The 20,673-nt window shown below is 34.8% G+C and overlaps 2 protein-coding genes across 4 annotated transcripts; one reads left to right on the plus strand and one right to left on the minus strand.

Moving 5' to 3' along the window:
• Window positions 1-982: 982 nt before the first annotated feature.
• On the plus strand, window positions 983-16,209 carry LOC120630476 (aspartyl/asparaginyl beta-hydroxylase). Of its 3 annotated transcripts, XM_039899727.1 has the most exons (17): window positions 983-1,111; window positions 1,234-1,346; window positions 1,418-1,606; window positions 1,978-2,087; window positions 3,289-3,606; window positions 4,074-4,442; window positions 5,175-5,277; window positions 5,475-5,617; window positions 6,083-6,200; window positions 9,266-9,343; window positions 9,880-10,115; window positions 10,430-10,817; window positions 11,662-11,759; window positions 12,843-13,077; window positions 13,413-13,518; window positions 13,606-14,316; window positions 14,689-16,209. In XM_039899727.1, exons 2-17 carry the CDS (start codon window positions 1,295-1,297, stop codon window positions 14,837-14,839), a joined length of 3,405 nt encoding a protein of 1,134 aa, XP_039755661.1. In that variant the 5' UTR covers window positions 983-1,111; window positions 1,234-1,294; the 3' UTR covers window positions 14,840-16,209. The 3 variants fall into 3 exon arrangements, with proteins under 3 accessions (XP_039755661.1, XP_039755654.1, XP_039755669.1); XM_039899720.1 differs by lacking the exon at window positions 983-1,111 and having other exon boundaries at window positions 1,118-1,346; XM_039899735.1 differs by lacking the exons at window positions 983-1,111; window positions 4,074-4,442 and having other exon boundaries at window positions 1,118-1,346.
• An 819-nt stretch (window positions 16,210-17,028) lies between these two features.
• LOC120630496 lies at window positions 17,029-20,563 on the minus strand. The gene is made up of 5 exons (XM_039899747.1): window positions 20,377-20,563; window positions 19,565-19,702; window positions 19,086-19,166; window positions 18,586-18,838; window positions 17,029-18,108 (listed from the first exon to the last, which is right to left on the minus strand). Exons 1-5 carry the CDS (start codon window positions 20,428-20,430, stop codon window positions 17,432-17,434), a joined length of 1,203 nt encoding a protein of 400 aa, XP_039755681.1. The 5' UTR covers window positions 20,431-20,563; the 3' UTR covers window positions 17,029-17,431.
• Window positions 20,564-20,673: the final 110 nt, after the last annotated feature.

A 20,673-nucleotide genomic window follows, 5' to 3' on the forward strand; every position in this document is an offset into this window, starting at 1 on the left:
TTATATTTGGCGCTTCTTTTAAGAGTTACCTTGATGCAAATGTGGCGCCATCCTAATTTAATATATTTTGACGACACTTTTTCATATACACAGATGATCCTCCTTACCTCTACCCTCCATAATTTTGACGACACTTTTTCATATACACAGATGACTCTCCTTACCTCTACCCTCCATACTCTAGCTGAAGTATGGAGGGTAGAGGTAAGGAGGATCATCTGTGTATATGAAAAAGTGTCGTCAAAATATATTAAATTAGGATGGCGCCACATTTGCATCAAGGTAACTCTTAAAAGAAGCGCCAAATATAAATATTGTTAGAGTAGGCTTGAAAAATAAACAAGGAAGTAAGGTTATATTTAAGGTTATATAGATTTTATTTAGTGACTCTCCTTACCTCTACCCTCCATACTCTAGCTGAAGTATGGAGGGTAGAGGTAAGGAGGATCATCTGTGTATATGAAAAAGTGTCGTCTAAATGTATTAAATTAGGATGGCGCCACATTTGCACCAGGGTAACTCTTAAAAGAAGCGCCAAATATAAATATTGTTAGAGTAGGCTTGAAAAATAAACAAGGAAGTACGGAGATACAAGGAAGTAAGGTTATAATTACCACAATATTTTATTTTTCAATAATTAACTACTTTAGTCGATAATGACATTAAATTTTTTAACTCGGCATACTTCAATTCATCTACGATTGCTACATTCATACCATACCCTGTGCATCCACCAGCGCCATTGTGGAGGATTTTTGAACTGTTATTTAGCGCATACACAGGACACTTTTTCAACTTTTCTCCCATATAAGATGACTCTCCTTACCTCTACCCTCCATAAGCTAGAGGTACTTCAGCGGTCAAACAAAATGTCATAGCGGTACCACAGATGAAATACATTTAAATACATTTAAATTTCATAGATCATAAATAGACAACAGTTCTTTTTTACTCTGTGCATTATGTCTCCCCAGCGAAATCCAGCCCTCCGATTTCACCTGTTTAGTATTTCCTCAATTATCTGTCTCTTTTCCCAGCTGTCTTCGCCGGTTATTTTTAGGTTAATTCTAAAATAAATTCAAGAAACGAGCAGTGATACCTACTTTGTTATGTAGGTTATTTTAATATTTCAACGTGCGCCAATATACGTCTATATACTCATGAAAATTGCGCATTTGGACTTAACACATTCCGTGCCTTGTTTGCAAGTTTATTGTACCATTGTTTACACAGGGTTATGAAACAATAAAGGAAGTACTTCTGCCGCCTGAAGAGCGTCAGAACATAGTAAATCATGTCAGGTGACGTACAACCAAGAAAACGGAAGGATAAAAAGAAAAAGAAAGGTAAGAAATCTATAAATAAATCTGGATGGTGCTGCTTAAGACTTGAATTACCTCTACGATTAATTCTCCAGATGAATTAACTGTAGACGACCCTCGTGGCACAGCTGCAGCGCTTGGCGATGGAGACGTTTTCATACACTCTCAGCAAGACCATGGCACAGGCGGACATTGGTGTGCAAAGGTCATATTCTTTTCTCTCTTGGCTGTACTGATAACTCTTATTGGATTGATTATACTGGAAAACAGAGGACTGACTGAGTGTAAGTATTATAATACCTTAAACTTATATGGTTTATTAGACATGATCTTAATATTAATACCCACCAGCTTTGGTTATACTCAATCCGCCATCACTAAATTTATTTCAAATCCATTTTAGTAAGTAAGCTGTGATTAGTGAAATTCTATTTATAGTCCATTTCTTGTGCTGACTGTTCTAAAATCGAAACAATCTTTTTTTACATTTAGTCAAAAATACGAATTAAAAATAAAAGATAAATCGAAAAATATCTAAATATTATTTTTATAATAATTGCTTTTTTTGCACATTTTTTAAATGTACAGTAAAATTGTTGGAATTTTATAATATTCTTTGCTATTTTATAATGGTTTTCATACTTGCACTTTTCAGTGGAAGCAAATTCAGTGGAGTCTCGATATTCTGGCGTTCTGGAAGGCTGGCTAGAAGATTCACCAGATGATGACCATCATGATGAACATACATTAGATTTGAAACATCATGTAAGTATTTCAAATAAAGGGAATAAAAAGTTTAAGAAAATTATTTATGAGAAATTGTTCTTTGAATAAAAAATAACTGGAAACCTTTTGTTATCAAACAAGCCTTTATGCTTGTGTTATATTTTTATATAACTTGAGTTTTATCCTTTATCACTTTTTATATACCTTATACAAATTTATCAAAACTAAGACATTTTTGTTACAATTATTGGAACGCAATTGAAAAATTTACTATTACAATATAATAATGCAGACTTACGGCTAATTTATTGTCATTCAATTTTCGTTTTAGGTTACGTTATGCTGTTTGTGTGTAATTACTAGAGTTCTCATGGCTCTTTTATTCATCTTGCTACTGATTTTTTTTCTATTTTCTGGTTCTATTTTTATGTTGCTCAGACAGTCAAGTTGCTCCACAAAAACATTACCTTTGATTGTGAGCAAATATATTCATATTATGTAATCAGAATTAAATGTGTTTTACTTTTGGGTATTTATACTACTTTTATTTATACTTATATTATTAAGAGGAATATATACTTATATTTATGTTTGTTTGTACCCAATAGGCTCCTAAGGTACTAAACTGATTTGAACCATTTCTTTGCCAAAAGTTTGTGAGAGGATATATCAAACTATGATAGCAGCTTTTTTGTTCTAAAATTTTATTAAATGGCTGGTGGAAACCAAAATGGTTTACATTAGCATCACAGTATTAAATCTTATTTTGATGAATAGTTTAATCATCAAGGGTATTTATACAGCAATAAAATACTTTTTAATTCATGCAAATTGGATATTTAATTTAGAAGTTATTGCGAATTTAAACATTTTAAGGACTACACATTGGTTATTCTTATAGATACTTTCTCCCAAATAAACACCTTAACGAAACAGTTATTATTAATGATACTTAATTGAAAATAGTTATTTTTGAAAATTACATCCCATATTAAAACTAGTTGTAAATCTATACCTTAATTGACTATCATACTTCTCCCAAATAAACTGTTCCTACGGGATGCTATAATGCCCAAAATAAATGCGGATGAAGTCGCGGGCAACAGGTAGTAGTTTATTAACTGATAAATAAAACAAAAAAGCTATAATGCAATAAGAATAAGATAACTAAGTCCTTTCTATAAAATTAGCGTTATATATAAGAGAAATATACATGTTTTGGATTGAATTACCAATTTAGGACGATGAGGACGACGACGAAGAGCATAATGTTGAATCAAACGAAGAAGACGATGAAGATGAAGACCACGAAGATGACGAAGACGAAGAAGACCAAGAATCGGACCATGAGGAAGATGAAGAAGACGATTCTCGTGAAGACAATATCGAGGCTGATGAGGACGAAGAAGACCGTGGCGAATCACAAGAGGAAGATACTGAGGGTGGTGAAGATGAAGAAGAAAATGTTGCAGGCGATATAGAAGATAGTAACGAAGAACAAGACGCTGACAACGATGATAACCAAAGCGAAGAAAATTTACAAGACGATGATATTGAGGTGTGATGTTTTATAAAAGAGTAATATATTTCTCAAAGACTTTTTTTCACCTTTGCATAATTTGTTGAATTTGTGGTGTGGCCTAGGAATGACAGCGTATATCATTTGATAACGCTGTTTGCAACGAAGGCCTTAGTCGGTAACAGCATGGGCGAACGAACTTTGGACGTTCAAATTAGTCCCTTGCATTCCCTACGTGCCTCGGTAAGCATGTTAAGTCGTCGAACCCGGTTATTATCACTAACATTTGATAATGATTTTTAACCTTAATTTCAATATTTTATTCTAACCCTGCTACACGTTTACCATTAACCGATTACGAGGTTACTGGTCTATAGCTTCATCATAAAACGTGTAGCTTAGAAATGTAGTCTTTGTAATGAAAATAAAGATTTTCGTATTCAGTGCGTACCTACGTCAATAGTCTCACATATTTAACATAAAATTTCATATAAAAATTAAAACAGGAGGTTGAAGAAAAATTTTACAAACGATATAATTACAATGAAGAAGATGACCATGAGCAACTTGAAAACGACGATGATGAGGATACTTTGGAACAAAATAATGATGATGACGACCAGAAATATGATTCTGATGAGCAAAATGATGAGGACAATGATCAGAATAATAAAGGCGGAGTCGATGAAGATCATGAATGGAATGACGAAGATGATAGCCAAAATGATGATGAGAGTGTTGAAGACAAATACCAATATGATTTTGATGATTATAGTAAAGAACTAAAAATCCAGGATGGTGACCTTAGTAATGAAAATATACCAGCCGACGACACTGATAGTAACGACCCGAATGATAATGAACCGGATAATGAGGTGCCTTACAAATAATAAAGCATCAAGTGTGTGATTTCAACTTTTAACCAGATAACAAATTAATATTTTTTATTTGATTGGCCACTAATTTTTCTAAGTTTTAACCGTATTTTACCGATACAATAAATGCCAATGGCTTTTTTTTAATAATTCCTTACATATACTCTATATACTAGCATCTCTTGAAATGTTATGTCAATGTGTATTTTGATCTTCATTCTAAATTAAATTATCCTTAACACGTATGGAAATGCTTAAAGATATAGACATGTGGAAGAAATATAGTAAAATAATTCGCTACAAATTATGAATATCTCTTACACTAGTTCGCTATTCGCCGTCAAGGATAAAAGCAATGTAGCCGATTTCTATCTAAATTATTAATAACATAATATTATTTATGTTGTCGCTTTAGAATGATGTAATAATAATTTTGCTTCTTGCGCTTTAAGCTCTTTTTTTGTACTTGTCTTAATACTCAATTACATTTGTTTACCAATATATTGTTGTACGTGATGGCATAGCATCGTATGGCATCTACATTTCACGTGCTAGGGATCTCTATGTACTCCAGTGATCTGCTAGAACAATGTTTGTATCCCTATTGTCTGCGAGTGTTAGGAGATCAACATGTAAAATGAACCAAACTTCTAAAGTGGACAGTCGCCCTCAGATACTAATTCTGTAAAGGAGGCATTATTTGCTTCATAATAATTCCAACCGAATTTACAGGACGACGAAGAACAAGGAGATGAGAAAGAAGAGGACGATGAAGAAGAAGAAATTGAAAAAATTGAACAAGAGGTCGTCGACGAAGATGAAGGTTACTACCAAGGTAAATATGTGTTTATATCATCGTCGAAAATAGAACTAATAAATTACAAAATATACTGTATGAAAGCTTTTACAAAAAATATTTTATATAGATGATCCAAGGGGCTCGAACTTTTTCAAACAAATCCCTGAACAATTTGGCACAAGTTTGAATTTACAAACTTAAATCCATAGTAATTAATCAAGTTTTAACTGTAGAAGCATCTAATGAATATGCGAGCCGGGAGGCCGATGATGATGATGGTGATGATGATGACAATGACCTTCAAGAGGAGGACGACGATGACGAACCCCCACTCGAACGAATTACCGCGCCGCCAGCCGGAAAACCTTTTGTTGAGGTATGAGTCGTTACAAAACTAAAAAGAGTAAAACGAAAGTGATTTTTGAAAATGATAGTATAGGCTAGATTCTCTATACCGTATTTCCCTATTTCTCCAGAGAGCATTTTTTTTTTGTAAAATCAAAGTAGTCGCAGTCATGCCGCTCATCATTTCTTTTTCTTCAAAAGCTAATATATATATATATAATACTTAATCTTTAATAAAATGTTCATGCCAAAATAATTGAATTGGCTCATTTGGAAGACAAAATCAGCAGTTGATCAACTCAAATCGAACCGTGTAAACCCGGTATTAAATCGTTAAATCGAATAAAAAAAATCTCAGGTATCTAGCAATTTGCATGTCCCATTGTTAATGAAAGTACTAAGCTGCCATTGCTCACCAGTCAGCACATGGTTACATTCATTATATCCCGCGGCGAGAATGTACTAGCGAATAATTTAGGATATTTTACCTCAACAGATAGAAGAGGAAGTTACCGAAAAGCCTATAAACACCTTAGCCGAAGAGGAGGAGTATGAAAAACAGCAAGAACAACTTCGCAAAGAACAAGAAGAAGAAGCAGCCCAAGGTTCCCAAAGTGAGTATATTCAGACGTTATTTAATACAGCTTGTTCCCACCTTACTAACTGCTTAGTGCTTTTATAAGATAAGCGATGACATCGGTTTTTAAATTATTTTTTTTGGTTGGTTGACAATCTGGTCCGACTTTTGCTAAAGTAGATGCTTTATTTTTCTCCTTTGTTTCACTTTGCATGTGATTTTACTGTAATTAATAGGAGTTTATTTTAATTAAGTATCTAATTCTATATTAAATAACTAACATTCTCAAACTAAAAAAAAAATGAATTTCGTTATATCTTCAATAAAGTTCATAAAAAGTAAGCCTCTTTTATTTCAAGATCCCTTTTTGTCTTAATTATAAAAAACATCACTATCACTTAAGATTCTATTTAAAATGGACCTTTACACACAACCGTAACCTATTTAGCCTTACAAATATTGACCAAATATTTCATTTAATTTTAAGTACTTACATCATTTTAAAGAGATTGTGAAACGAACTGCTATGCTGGTTTAGGTTTTATAACAATTGCATGAATTGTGAAATTGTTTTATAATCATGGGTTCAAACAGTAAGCCACTGTATAAAAAGGATAACTATTTTAACTATGTTATGCTACTACAATTTATGTTTTTGAAGTTATACTTCTTTTGGCACGTTAGGGAATATTGATGAGAGTAAATTTTTACGATGCGCGCGCATGTCGTCTCAAAAAACCGACACCCTGGAATTAGCTATAAGGACGGGATCGTAACTATGATTTAATTGATTAAATTGTACAAAAATCTTAAATTTTAATGTTGAGTGAAACTTGGTTGTCACATAATGAGTATTGATATTCCAAATTTAATTATATTTATTGTGTCCATTTATTTAATTATGCAGAAATAATTCGTTTGTGAGATTAAAATAAACTTTATTTAACTAGATAATGCGTTATAATAAAACTTTCAATGTATTAAATAACTTTTTTCAATTTTAAGTGCCTATTATAGTTTTATTCTACAAACGTAGGCGAAAGATAATATTTTTGAAAAGATTTTTATCTTGTTACGCCAAAGAAGCACACGCGTTAGATGTTATAACTTCTAACGCATGTACATAAGTACTCACTTTTTTTACTACGGGTTGTATATATGCAATTACATTTAATTCAATACCTTCAGAGATAATTTAATACCTGACCGGACCCGGAATTCGAGTCCAGTGCTTATATGTGCGCGACGAGTTGTTTATGTCTTTCATTTTCTTTGTATTGAATTATTGGATTGACTGAAATATTGGATAGAAGCAGGCATTACTTTGTGAAATTCCATGATCAAGTGAAACGTGTTTATTTGACCATACATTGAAATTGAATAAATTATAAATGACACAAAAAAGATTCACCCGCTTTTTGCGGAGTATAGCAAAATAAGTTTAATGATCATTGTTAACCATTTTCTCGTTTTATTTCTAAGAGATAAGACCCAAAAATGCGAAGACATACCTAATGATCTTATGGCACGTATTTACTTATGGCCATACTAGGTTCGAATTGCGGGACCGTCAACGTATTAAATTATCTGTTAAAAAGTTTAAGCAAGTTTTCCTTTGTTCTTAAAAGCCTGAACCCAGCAGTGATACATTAATAGGTAGAGGATCATGATGATTATTTGTATTTAGTATGTTACGAGTATTGAAGCAAAAATATCGTGTCGTGCGCTGTCGTGATTTCTCGTCGCCCACGCGGTCTGCTTATTTAACACGCTTATTTGTGTCCACTGCAGTTTCAGTGGTGCACGTATGAATTATTTCTAATATTTACTCCGCCTACAAACTCGCAAACATGAACTCTTTTATTAAAATGGGTTCAGATTTATTGCGTGGCTTCGATCACTTGGAAGGTAATGAGTTATGTTTGATGCTATTTACGTAATCAGTTACGCCTGTTATCTACATTTGACATGAATTGATTGGATTTTTGGCCAACACTACTACTACTTTTGAATAATAATAATTTAGTACTTTTTTTTTAAATTCAAAAGCTCTTGTCTTTTTGTTCCTTGTAAAAAAAAAACTGTTACAAAAAAGCACAAATACTAATTATGAAACGATATCTTTGGTGGACTAAAATATCTGATACGTTTATCTTTTACGCTTATTATTTATTTTATCTAATGAATATAGTAAATCTTTTACGCCAATTATTTATTGTATCTAATGACCTAGTAATCTTAATGCCAATTTTCATGGCTCTAACCTAAAGACATTCCAAGACGTTTTATACTCATGGATATATTTCCGTCAAACCCTTTATAAGCTGATACTTACGCCCTAAAAGAAAAGACTAGTTTCTAAAGTTTCCTGATTAATTCTTTATCCTTTTGTTGTATAAATAAAACTATATTAAATATTGCTATCTGTCTATTCTACATTACAAACGAAATTATTTTCTACAAATTCATCTGCTAATAGATGTATTATGCACTGTATGCAATGTCAAAAATTGGCCGTTCCCCATTCATTAATTGAATATTGGGAAAAGATAATGTATTTTTTCACAGCAAAGCAAAGTTTATCCTTGACAATTTTGACTTAATGTTTGCCTGCTTTAAATGGTTTATCAAAATTTAGTAGTTACAAAAAATAATTAAAAGTTACCACCAATATGAATCACATTTTTCTTAGTTATTTATTACAGTTTTGGGATAAGATAAAAAATATATATATATTATGTGCCGTCTGGTGACAACAGATCTGAATAAAGTTGCCACCACTCATCACGCGTGTACCGTACGAGGCGATCAAAGGAATAATCGAAAACGGGCAGCGACGTCCTCTGAGCTACTAATAACATCTACTTCGAACATCAACCCATTTTCGGCAGTGGACTGTTATACTAGACTATTAATGAAATTTATATTCGTTTAAAATAACTAGTTTACTGATATTTGTAGTTAAAACACTTTCATGAAATTTAATTTATGATGGACTAGTTGACTTCTAGAACGCATCAAAATTGCAAATTGCAACGTTGACTACTAAAATCGAATACAGACAATATCACGATCCTAAAGCGAACTGCGTGTGTGTTGCAGTGTGGCTGAAACTGGCGGTGGGCGGTGCACTGCTCGTCGCCACGCACGCAGTATTACGCCGCGCCACGGCCCCGAGGGGTGCGTATGCCATAATACTAATAATAGTAAATTCATTTATCTGCCTTTAAACATGGGTACCACACGGCAAAAGATGTAGTGGTAAACCAAATATGTTATGACAGGCGTGTAAAATATCAAACAATAGCTTAGTGAGACAGATCTCGTCCTTGGAATTACTACTGCATCTAACTCGGGACCTTCCACTTATAAACCCCAGCGCTCACTGCGCCTGGAAGCTTGTCAAAACTTGCTTCAGTATCAGTCGCTAGTGATAGAAGCTTATGTGCGATAGCCGAATTTGCCTAAGTCTAAAGTCTATGGTTTTCTAGCTAAAACAAGCGGTAACCAATTATTGCATAAAGTCATGTAGAGACCCATGTATGGTATGGGTCCAACAACACAGTCACACATCTTAAGAAAAACAAAGTTAAAAAACCGCCCAATTTTGTATTACTTATAAAAAAAAATTGCTGTGCTATACTGTTTAATACATTTTAAAATATAATCAGACACTCATTTTCGGGTATTGTTACTGAGTGAATTCCTCATGACAGATATACCTGAACCCGAAGAGTATGTTAGGGAAGAAACGCCTTCAGCTGATGAACGCATGACTATTGTCCCGGAACAATCTTCACCAAGAGTACAACAAGAAGGTCCAGTAACTCAAATTGCCCGAGACATAGAAGAAGATATATTTAAGAAACCTGCCCCAGTAACTAAATCTGCACCTATAATAAAACAAGACAGTGAAGAAGAAGTAATAGTAAAGAAGGTACTGGTTGAAAAGGTAAGTACGTTAAAATCAAACTTTAATACGGCAGAATATTGCCTACCAATTTATAAAAAAAACCTAGTTCTTTAAAGAGATTTTATACAAGAAGCTGCATCCAACACAGTCCAGTATTTACTCATGATAATAGTAAAAGATAAACAAACACAATATGTTATCCAAAACGCATTCCGGTAAAAATATACCTTACTCGATTTATAATTGCTCTGTATTTTTGTAAACAGTAACGGTATAAACTGAAAATACAATTACTGGCACATTTCTCGAAACCTTTTATTACTGATAACTTTTCTTAATTTATCCATATCTAGAAAGCTCCGGTAGTTGACAAAAAAGATGAAGAAAAAGAGCTATACAGTGATGAAGAAGAAGAAGAAGAAGTTGAAGACGAAGAAGAAGAGGAAGAAGATATTGAGGAACCGATAAAAGAGCCAGTTCAAACGAAAGCAGTTTCAGTATCTGAACAAAAACCTACTGAAACTGAATCTGAGCCTGAAGATGTAGAAATAATAGATGATGACCAAATTGAAGAAGAACTAGAGGAAGAAGACGAAGACGAAGAAGAGATATCAGACGTCGACGACACAGAGCTGTTGAGTCGACTAGAAGCTAAATACGGGCGTCTGCCAGAACCAGAAAGATTTGGATACAAACCAGAACACTTAGAACAGAAAAACGAAAGATTCGGACAGAAACATAGTAAACAAAACTTGTTGAAGTGTATTTTTGTTCTTTTCAAAATATTATAACGCAGGCATGAGCAAACTAAATGAATCACTACTAATTGCTGGCATGACTAACCGAGTGTGAGTGTAATAGCTATATTTCGAGAAGGCATAAGCACTTTTAAGGTGGTGTATATATTAGCCTTTTGTGATATTTACTCCTTTATTTTTCCAGAGTATAGACTTGACTTACAAACTGAACGAGGGTAATTCTTGACCTATTAGAAAAGCTTACTTCATATACATAATCTTTGAAGTAGCTTCTGTCACCGACCAGGACGTGGTGTAATCCCGCAGTTCTTTTTAAATATCATCATCCCCTTACAAGCCCACACAGGGCACGAGTTTTAGAATGAGAAGGGTCTAGGCCGCAGTCCACCAAGCTGGCCAGATGAGGATTGGCATTTTTAAAATAAATTTAGATGTGAAATAATAGATGTATGAAATCCTCATAAAAAGTTAACTTGAAATTTACATTTGATTTCATGTACGAAATCGGGCTGAAAGATGAAGCGTCTTTTAATCAGGGAAAATATAGAATATATAACATTAACCCTCTTTTTCAAACACTTTCAAAATTGCTCACGCCTTCTTGGTCCATAACTGATTTATACATAGTTGTAATGTAGCTCATTATCTTGTTTTTTTTCTTATTTTTGATATTGTAATTGTTTGAATTTCTAATACTTAAAATAATAAGTGGACTCAAAAAGAAACCACTACATATTTAAACTGTAAAGCAAAATTTACTTTCATATCATTTCATTTAACATCTGTTAAAATTTTGTGTGCTAAATTAAATGATTTTCTTACTATAGAAGACGGTGGGAACAGCATAGAAGATGACTGGCCCGGTGAACCCAGTGAAGCTTATTGGCGTAGAGAACTGAACGTCGCCGAGGAAGAACTCCGCCAGGTAAGATGCATCTCTTTTTATTTTATGGTTTAATATAGCGAAATCAGTATCTATACAATAATACTACAAATGTATGTTACTCAATCACGCCAAAACAGCTTTAAGGATCTGGACCAATCATCTGGATTAGCACAGAGATAGATTAAAGTTTGAATAGGCAATTAGGCTACTTTCAATCGCATAAAAACGTGCGGTTTCTGTGGGATAAATTTGATTTGATCTATATACATCGCAATCAAACAACCAACAAAAGGGAGAAGGAAAGCTTTGGACCCAATTGTAATAAGTTGAGATAGTGTTTTAAAAAACGCTTTTTTCTATTTTATCAATTTAAAAAATCAGCTCAATTCACAATCTGGAAAGTGAAAATACTTGAAGAAAATATTTCATTCAACATAAAATAATAATAAAAAAATCAATTCAATAATCTGTGGTGACAGTGGCGGTTCCAATATTTTTACCCTTGTCTATGTGCCGTACACAAAGAATCGTGTAAACAAGTCTGATTGCTCATTATTGGATTTTACCTAAGATCAATCAAGGATTTTAGGCAAGTCATCAATCGGTAAACGACACCATGCATATTTATTTAATGTAATGCCATGGATATTATATAATTTTTAGTGATGGTTTGATAATAACTATGCAATAAATTGACACCACTTTCATATTTTTACAACTTGACCCTAGAATGTATGAAAGCGTTTCCATCTCCTTTGAATTCATATCTATAACTTTTACGCAATCGCAAGAGAAATTATAAAAATAAATTATTCTTCCAGGATTGGCTGGACTAACTTTTAACTAATTTAGTGTCTTTGCTCGTTGTGCCATTTTTCCCATAAAATAACTCTTTGCAAACCCGACAGGTCGAGTTTTGCGCTCGCACCCTGCGTAAATCTCCCCTGACGATTTTACTAAGACTTAATAATCGCTTCACAAATCCCAACTACTAGTTTTAATTAGCATATAAATCATAGCCCATTTAAATTAATAAGAGTGGTAATATAGTTGGAATGTTGACTTATTGAGAATGTGTGTTTGTGTGAATTTTTGTGTGATTTTACTTACTAACTTGCGGAGGGCGCATGGAGTTCGAGCGAGAAACGAGCAAGCGTCCCAGAACTCGCCAACAGCGGCCGCGCGCGTTGGATCATCGCCCGCGCTTTGGACTTATCCGCCGAAGCCAAGAGAGACAACCGCCTCCTATCCCGCGCCATCGCCGCCTACCTGCATCTGCTCAAAATGAACGAACGCCTCCCGGATAAGAAGCTGCTGGAAGTTGCCCAAAGGACAATTGATAGAATTCAATTCAGAGGTATTACATCTTGTAACCATTTGCTTTTATTATCATAATAAGCTGTAACAACCTAGTGGTCAACCTTTCGGGGGGTCAGTAAGATACCCGCAAACTTGTCGGAGTTTTGTACGTTTTTAATTTAAAGCAATTAAAATATCACTTACTTTAACAATGAATGAATGTGTGTTTACCAATTCGTACTCGGCCAACGTGTTGGACTACCGCTAAAACCCTTTTCACTCTGAGATGCGACCCGTGACCTGCGACGGCAATGGGATTATGTTGATAATCATAATGAACTTTGAAAAAATGAGTCTTGTTAAAGTAGGAGTAATTTTTAATCATTTTTCCAGGTACTTATCTAAACGCTGAACCAATCTACAGACTTTTGATAAGAAGGTTCCCCGAAAACGTCCACTATCGGAATAACTTGACGGTGTCTTTTTTAATGGCAAACAGGTAAGCTTAACAATACTATATGCAGTGAAATTTAGACCACAAATCGATCAGTTAATTTAATTGAATTAAAATGTTTCTTATTTACAGAGCAGACTTAGCAGATGAAGTTTTAAAGGAAACGCTTCGTCTTTCGCCTAACGATCGTGTAGCGTTGGCTCATCACGGATTCGTATTAAAAACTCATTACAATAAATTAGAAGAAGCGGTGAATGTTTTATATAAAGCTCTGGAAGGAGACACGGGGCCCGCAATCGAGCCACGCTTCTACTATCACTTAGGAGACGCTCTTTTGCTTCTCAGTAGATTCGAAGAAGCTCATGAAGTACACAAAAGAGGCGCGGCACTCGGGCACTTTTTATCGCCAGCGCAACGCTCGCTGTATAATGTACCACGGTTGAAAAGTCAGCCGTGGTGGCCTGTAAAAGAAACGCCATATACTAATCTAGCTCGAGCACTCGAACGCTCATGGCGGGATATACTAAAAGAGGGCGAAGCGGCGAAGGCGTTATACGAGAAAGAGAAAGAAGGTCTGAAGGAGCGCGGGGAATGGTCACAGTTGGATTTATTCGCCCGAGGTGCGGAGATACCTGGGCGGTGCGCGCAGGCTCCAAAGACTTGTGCAATAGTGCGCAGCGAGGCGGCGGCAGCGGGGTGTAGACGCGGGCAAGTGAAGTTCAGCTTGATGGCGGCGGGCACGCACGTGCGTCCACACGTCGGCCCCACAAATTGCCGCTTGCGGATGCATTTGGGCCTCAGCAATACCAAAGATACATATATACGAGTGGACAAGGAGACTAGGTAAGTTATCTTGTATCTTTCGACAATCTCATTAGCTTGTCTTCTATGTAGGTCCGGGGTTAAGTAATTTCCTATTTCTGAATTTTCTCTGGTCACATCCAGCTTCTGCGTTTGCTACGACCCACTGACAAAGCCGTGTCGCCAACTAATTAAACCGATTAGGTGTTTGGGTTTTATATAATCGCCATATCCCTACATGGTTAGTGATGATGTAATTTGCAATGGAAATCTCGAACTACATTAACATTTACCACCAGGTGTGATTCCAGTCGAGGGCTAATTTGTAGTGGAATGCGAAAACATTTGTTTTTACGCAATCTAATCTGGCAAAGAGTACCTAATTGTGAAATAACCTTTGAACCATTGTTTCAGACAATGGCAGACTGGCAAGACGTTCATATTCGACGACAGCTTCGAGCACGAGGTGTGGCATAACGGAAGCGGGTCGCGTCTTGTCCTCATCGTGGACGTTTGGCATCCCGAACTCACCGCCGCGGAAAGACGTTCATTACCTGCTATCTGAGGAGCCGTAATCAACACATTTTTTGCTCCACGAAATACTTGCTGAAAACGTCTACAATGCATATACCAATTAAAAACGTAGTCCACGTTTCTTTGGCAAATTCTAAAGGCACACCGCACACACCCAATTTTATCCACACGATGACATTATAAATGCGAAAGTGTATATTTGTTTCTTTTTCTTCAGTGGCTTAGTGAGAGAAAAAGCAACCAATCGACTTTATTGTTGACTTAAACTTTTAGTCTGGGAAAACACCAAATTTCCAAGAGTGCTTTACAGGCATAAATACTTCAACCCTTAATGCGCTTTTCATGTAGGCAATATTATTGACAATGATATTGCCTGCACCTAATCTAAACAATTCGATTAGTGCAACTCTGATATAACGCAATCATTAAGCCGGTATATAGCAACCGTTACTCAATAAGGACGACAATTTGTAACATCAAATTTAAAATGAAAATCTTCAAGATATATTGCTTAATAAACCCAGTCATGGTTACAATGTTACAGAAATGGCCCAACTTATCTTTTCGTACTTATATATTCTAAAACCAAACATATCTCATTAATGGAGGGACCATTTGCGCGCATGAAACTTGTTTATTTAAGCAATGTTTAAAACCAGAAAAAATAATGGGGATACGTATTTAAAGTTGGTATCCCAAGAAATTGTTAGTAAATAATACGTCAGTCTCAATATTAGCTGCACAAAATAGGTCATAAATACCAAAAAAATTATAAACATAGTTACGCAAACAAGTTGCAACCCATAAAACTTCTACAAAAAATTTTAATCCTAACCCTTACTTTAAATGTTGTGAAAAACGTGTAGTTACACAATGTTTTAGCTCTTCTTTCAAATGTTAAATAACTTTTGAAATAACAATTGTTTAATAAAAGAAAGAAAGGGAGAATGCATTGTAAAACTAATCGATGTTTATTAGTAAGGCCGTAGGGTATTTCGTATTAGTTTAACGTATTGGGTCTTATTTGTATAATATGTTAATTTGGCCGATCATTCACAGGCCGTATTGAAATGTACTGAATATGATCTGATAAATTGCATTTCCTCTTGGGATTAGATGGGATTACCCTGTATTGTATTGTATTATATTATAATATTGATTGTTGTATGATTGTTACATTTTATTGTGTTTTAAGTAAGTAATTAAAAAAAGTTACAACGCTCAAAGTTATGGTTTTTATTCAAATGAAAAACAATATTTTCGTTGTAGTGTATTTGGTATAAAATTTCCCAAAAAATTGACTTAAATAATCTTAATCTAATAAAGCTCATTTTGTTTGATACTTAAAAAATATGGGCGGGTCAGTTTAGTCACTGAGAAGATAACTTATACATACAATAACGTGCCCTCAGAAAAAGTGTTTACGTGTCTTAAATTACTGAACGAAAATAATAGTTCTACTTGTATTTCCGTCTATTAAATTGCTGGAATGTGTAAAAGTGCGCAAATTCGCTGTGTATGATAATCTAAAATTTGTACGCTCTTGCTTTGTAAATAGATACAAAATATTAAGTAAGTTAGTATAATAATTTCTAATTTTAACACTAAGTTAATACACTTAATACATACACTATGGACGGATTAATTTATGTAGTCAGATTGTTCCTTTCTCAGATTTTACATGATCACAATAATATCAATGATGGTAATGAATTTAATAGTTGCAATGTAAGTAGAACAAGTATTAATATTGACAATGTTAATTGTTACTATTCATATTAATAATTATTACTAAAAGTAAACTTAAAACTATTACACAGATTGTAAAAAATATTGGAAAAACAACAAAAATATTAAAGCTTATTCTAAACCCTCGAAAAGGAATGTATTTCATACAATAACAGCAAATTCAGATCAAAAGATTACAAGTACATACACCTATAATATAGGTAATATAAAAAAGATATTCTACTTAAGCGTAAAACTTAACATTCCGAAGGCGATTCTCATCAACATTGAACTTCAACTTGAGCATCACTATAATATAAGGCACATGAACAAATTGAGAAAATGATCCCTGGACATTTATAGTTAGTTATTCGATGCAGTTTTCTGCCCTTATTGGCATTTTAACCTAGGTACTTTATTTTCAATGAAATGCCTACGTACATGATTCAAAGTGTGGGAACACAAAAATAATTTTTTGAGCTTAATAATAGGTCACGGAAATAGGGTATTTGACTGCTTTTTTGTTTGTCTCAAATTCATTGGTTAATTTAAAGCTAACAATATGGTAATCTTCTCGCCATTTTCAATATTGTTTATATTTCAAATAAATAAATAACTGACAGGTTGTTTGACCCACACCCAACTTCGTTGTCATGAACTATTATAATCTCCCTAGTGATAGTTATTTTCTAACAATAGCAATACCACATTATTAACAATATTGTGACGTCACAAGACGTCTTATTTTTATTTTTATATTCGTTTTGTGACGTAAACAGAGAGTCAACAAACAATGGCGATTGTGATCACTTTAACTTAGCTCATCAAATTTATTTTCAAGTTAGGTGAAATAACACATATTTTTAAAAACAGTCCAAATACCCCATGACTCGCGTTATGGGACGACATTGTAGTTGTCGCCAGCAGGTTGATAAGCTGGCGGGCCGGGCGCCTGCGGTGTGGCGCGGGATCCTTGCGGCGGCTCCCAGTCGCTATACCCATGCCCACCGGTGTACGCCGGCGACTCACACCCTATCAGCGCCTCCCTATTCTCATAGTTCGGACCGCTCTCGTAACCGCGACCGAGGTTATCATACGAGGGTGACGCCTCGAAAGTCCTCGGCGGATCGTATCGACCCGGTTCATTATACGGCCCGACAACGTCACGACTCGCGATCTTACTTCGCCTTATTGTATCGGATCTGTTCGTGATTATCGGTATCGAATCGACCGGCGGTGGAGGAAGTTCGTAAACTTCCTGGGAACGGGACATCTCTCGATCAGGTGCGTGATACGACAACGGCCGAGCAGCGTGGAAGTTTGAGTAAGATGAGTGTGCTGAGGTCGGCCTTGATGGTCTGGAGTCCCGCGGTAGTGACGCGTTGGACGCCAGGTAGCCCGCGTTCCGATATGAGCGCCGAGACCGTCGCACGGAAGAACCGGCGCCTCGGGAACCGGAGCGGCGTTTAACTCGACGAGGAGTCATAGGTTTTAAGGAGCTTTCACTTACGTTTGTTTCGGTGGGACTTAGTTCTATGGTATAAACTTGACGGCGAGATAATGTGCTTTTATCTGAAAAAAAAAAGAACTAAATAAGTTTCATTAAGTGTGTTAATTTAAATCTGCCTACACAGAATCTAATCAAAATCTGTGCAGCCGTTTCAGCATGAAGAGGTTAAAAAATATTTCAACTGTTCAAGCACCTCCTTTTTTGAAGGTGGTTAATAAAAGAACTGCATTTTATATTATCCCATGAGAGCTGTATTTTTTCCAGGATAAAAAGTAAACTGTGCCCAGTTTACTCAAAATCTTCAATCCATTACTTAGTTGCATGTGGAAAAACTAAAGAACTTTCAAAAAACTTCCTCATGGTTATGGTATATACCCAAAATGGCTCTTTTGCCTGTTTGTATTGGCAAATCCGTTAGAAATGGACCTACATAAGGGGCTACAGGTAGACTAGCTACTAACTACTAATTGATTTTTTATCAAACAAAACTAAATACAGATAAACTAATAATAAAAATATTATGTTTAAACTATCCTTACCTGATACTATCTTGCATTTCTTAAATGACTTATATGCTAACAGTATAGTTAACGGCAAGGCTGTGGCAGTAAGAACTGTGGCTATTGCAGATTGGCCCAACTCGACAAAATGCCACTGAAAGAAGCAGCCATCAACCCGAGCTGGCCTCCATGTTCCAGGGCCATCAGCTTCTCCCCAAATTGGCTGACAACCCCAACCATTCCCCTCCCACCAACTCACACTCCCCGTTCCTAGGGAAAGCAAACCACTTTCCTGAAATAATTAAAATTTATTATTGCAGTGAAAAGAATAAAATAAATTTTGTTTCCAATAAGGGTTTCTCCTTATTAACTGATATTTTTTTCTCTAGTTCAACTCATCATGCAATCTAGTTGACTCACTAAGATATAATGAATCACTTCTCAAAATAAACTTACTGGACCAAACATTACTTTGTAGTGATTCATAAACTTCACTTGTCCAAAGATTAAGAATAAACTTATTTAAGAACATTACTTACCCTGTTAAGGAACCCAAGATTAAGGTAATAACATATCAAAAATAGATTCCAGGTTAGCCACATAAAACTCCATAATGCATACTGAAACACAATAAAAATTATTTCAAAATAATATCATTATTCCTAACATTGTTGGTCTAAGCATGTTCAACTGTGAACCACAAGAGCCTAGGTTTGGATAACCCATTGATTCCAGTTATTATCACGAACACTGTTAGAGCCCACCAACCCACATTGGATTTGCATAATGGGTTAGGAGGCCTGTGAACAGCAAGAGATTGTTGATAGGCAGAGGATGATGATCTGGAGCATTGTGACGGTTCTATGCTTAACATCATTCTCTCTCATGTGCAAAGGCCCAGTGGGCATTAATTAGAAAATTTGTAGGATTTGTAATTCTAGCAGAATTAATTGATTCAATATAAATAAAAGATCAAAAAAAACCAGAAACACAGTTAACACAAATAAGGAATACTTACAGCTAAAAGATATTTTGTTATATTTTGTACTGCACCAAAAGAGCCAAATATTATTAAAAGAATATTAACAAAGTTTGCAATTATAGGTAACCACATATATCCCAGGAAATCAAAAACTTGTCTCTGAATTGTGATTATCTGAAACAGTCAATATTATCAACAGACAAGAAATTTATATATTAAAAAAGGAGGTGCTTAGTTTAGTGTTTACCATTTGACTCCACCTATAACTAGTAAAAACTTGCTTAGAGGTTGAGTACAATATCTGTTGCTTTTTATGCAACCCACCATACTGGGAAATTTATATGATGGTGCGACTTAACTTACAAAGTGGTAAGCAGAAATGTGAACTTGAGACCCATTATAAAACATTTGGCAATCAGTTATTGATGGTAGTCGGGTCAATTATACAGGGAAACTTAAGTGTAGATGCACATTTCTCAATGGGACACATTATTTTTTCTCCTTCATGTTGACAAACCTAATGAGACACAGAACTGTAACAAACTTATTTTTGTTGTTGTGAAACGTATACCAATTTTATACCTTACTTATTGTAAACAAACTATAGGGATCCCTACTAAGTTTTAAAACAACATGACCCAACCTTTGCCCCCGGCCCCAATTTTTCTCGCTGAAGGTATCAGTAGTGTTCACAGCACTTTCAAATACAACGTACAATGTTATTCGTAATTATAGTTTATTTAAAGAATCAGGAAGAAAAAAAGAAACAGATTATTAATGTTAGTTATTTTTTGCACTAAACAAACACAAAAACTTTTCGTGAAATGTATCATAAAACTTTTACTAACCAATTCCAGAATGCACACTACGAGCAGCAGAGTTCTTAAACCACAAACAGCCATTTTTACAAAAATATATAACTTTCATTTATCACGATAGCTAAATATCCATTTTAATTTTGCTAAAAAGTTCATTGTTTTTTACGAGAAAACGAAAGCAACGCTACAACTTCCTCAGCCATCGTCGAAAAGTATGTGATTTGACAATGACATTAAGAAAAAGAAAGTTGACAGTTTGAACGTCAATAATTTACCGCAGAGTAAAAAGTTATAATCTATTTTACCGTCTAGTAGCCAGAGCCATTT

This window comes from Pararge aegeria, chromosome 2 (genome assembly GCF_905163445.1).
Source record: "Pararge aegeria chromosome 2, ilParAegt1.1, whole genome shotgun sequence".
Taxonomy (NCBI): domain Eukaryota; kingdom Metazoa; phylum Arthropoda; class Insecta; order Lepidoptera; family Nymphalidae; genus Pararge; species Pararge aegeria.

Coding starts and splice junctions, on each gene's coding strand:
- LOC120630476 (XM_039899727.1), top strand. CDS start 1,295: ATGTCAGGTGACGTACAACCAAGAAAACGGAAGGATAAAAAGAAAAAG. Junction 3,607..4,073: donor TACAAGACGATGATATTGAG/GTGTGATGTTTT, acceptor AAATTAAAACAG/GAGGTTGAAGAAAAATTTTA. Junction 13,519..13,605: donor TCTTTTTTAATGGCAAACAG/GTAAGCTTAACA, acceptor TCTTATTTACAG/AGCAGACTTAGCAGATGAAG.
- LOC120630496 (XM_039899747.1), bottom strand. CDS start 20,430: ATGGCTGTTTGTGGTTTAAGAACTCTGCTGCTCGTAGTGTGCATTCTG. Junction 19,703..20,376: donor TAGTGTGCATTCTGGAATTG/GTTAGTAAAAGT, acceptor TGACTGTTTCAG/ATAATCACAATTCAGAGACA. Junction 19,167..19,564: donor TAACAAAATATCTTTTAGCT/GTAAGTATTCCT, acceptor ATTGTGTTTCAG/TATGCATTATGGAGTTTTAT.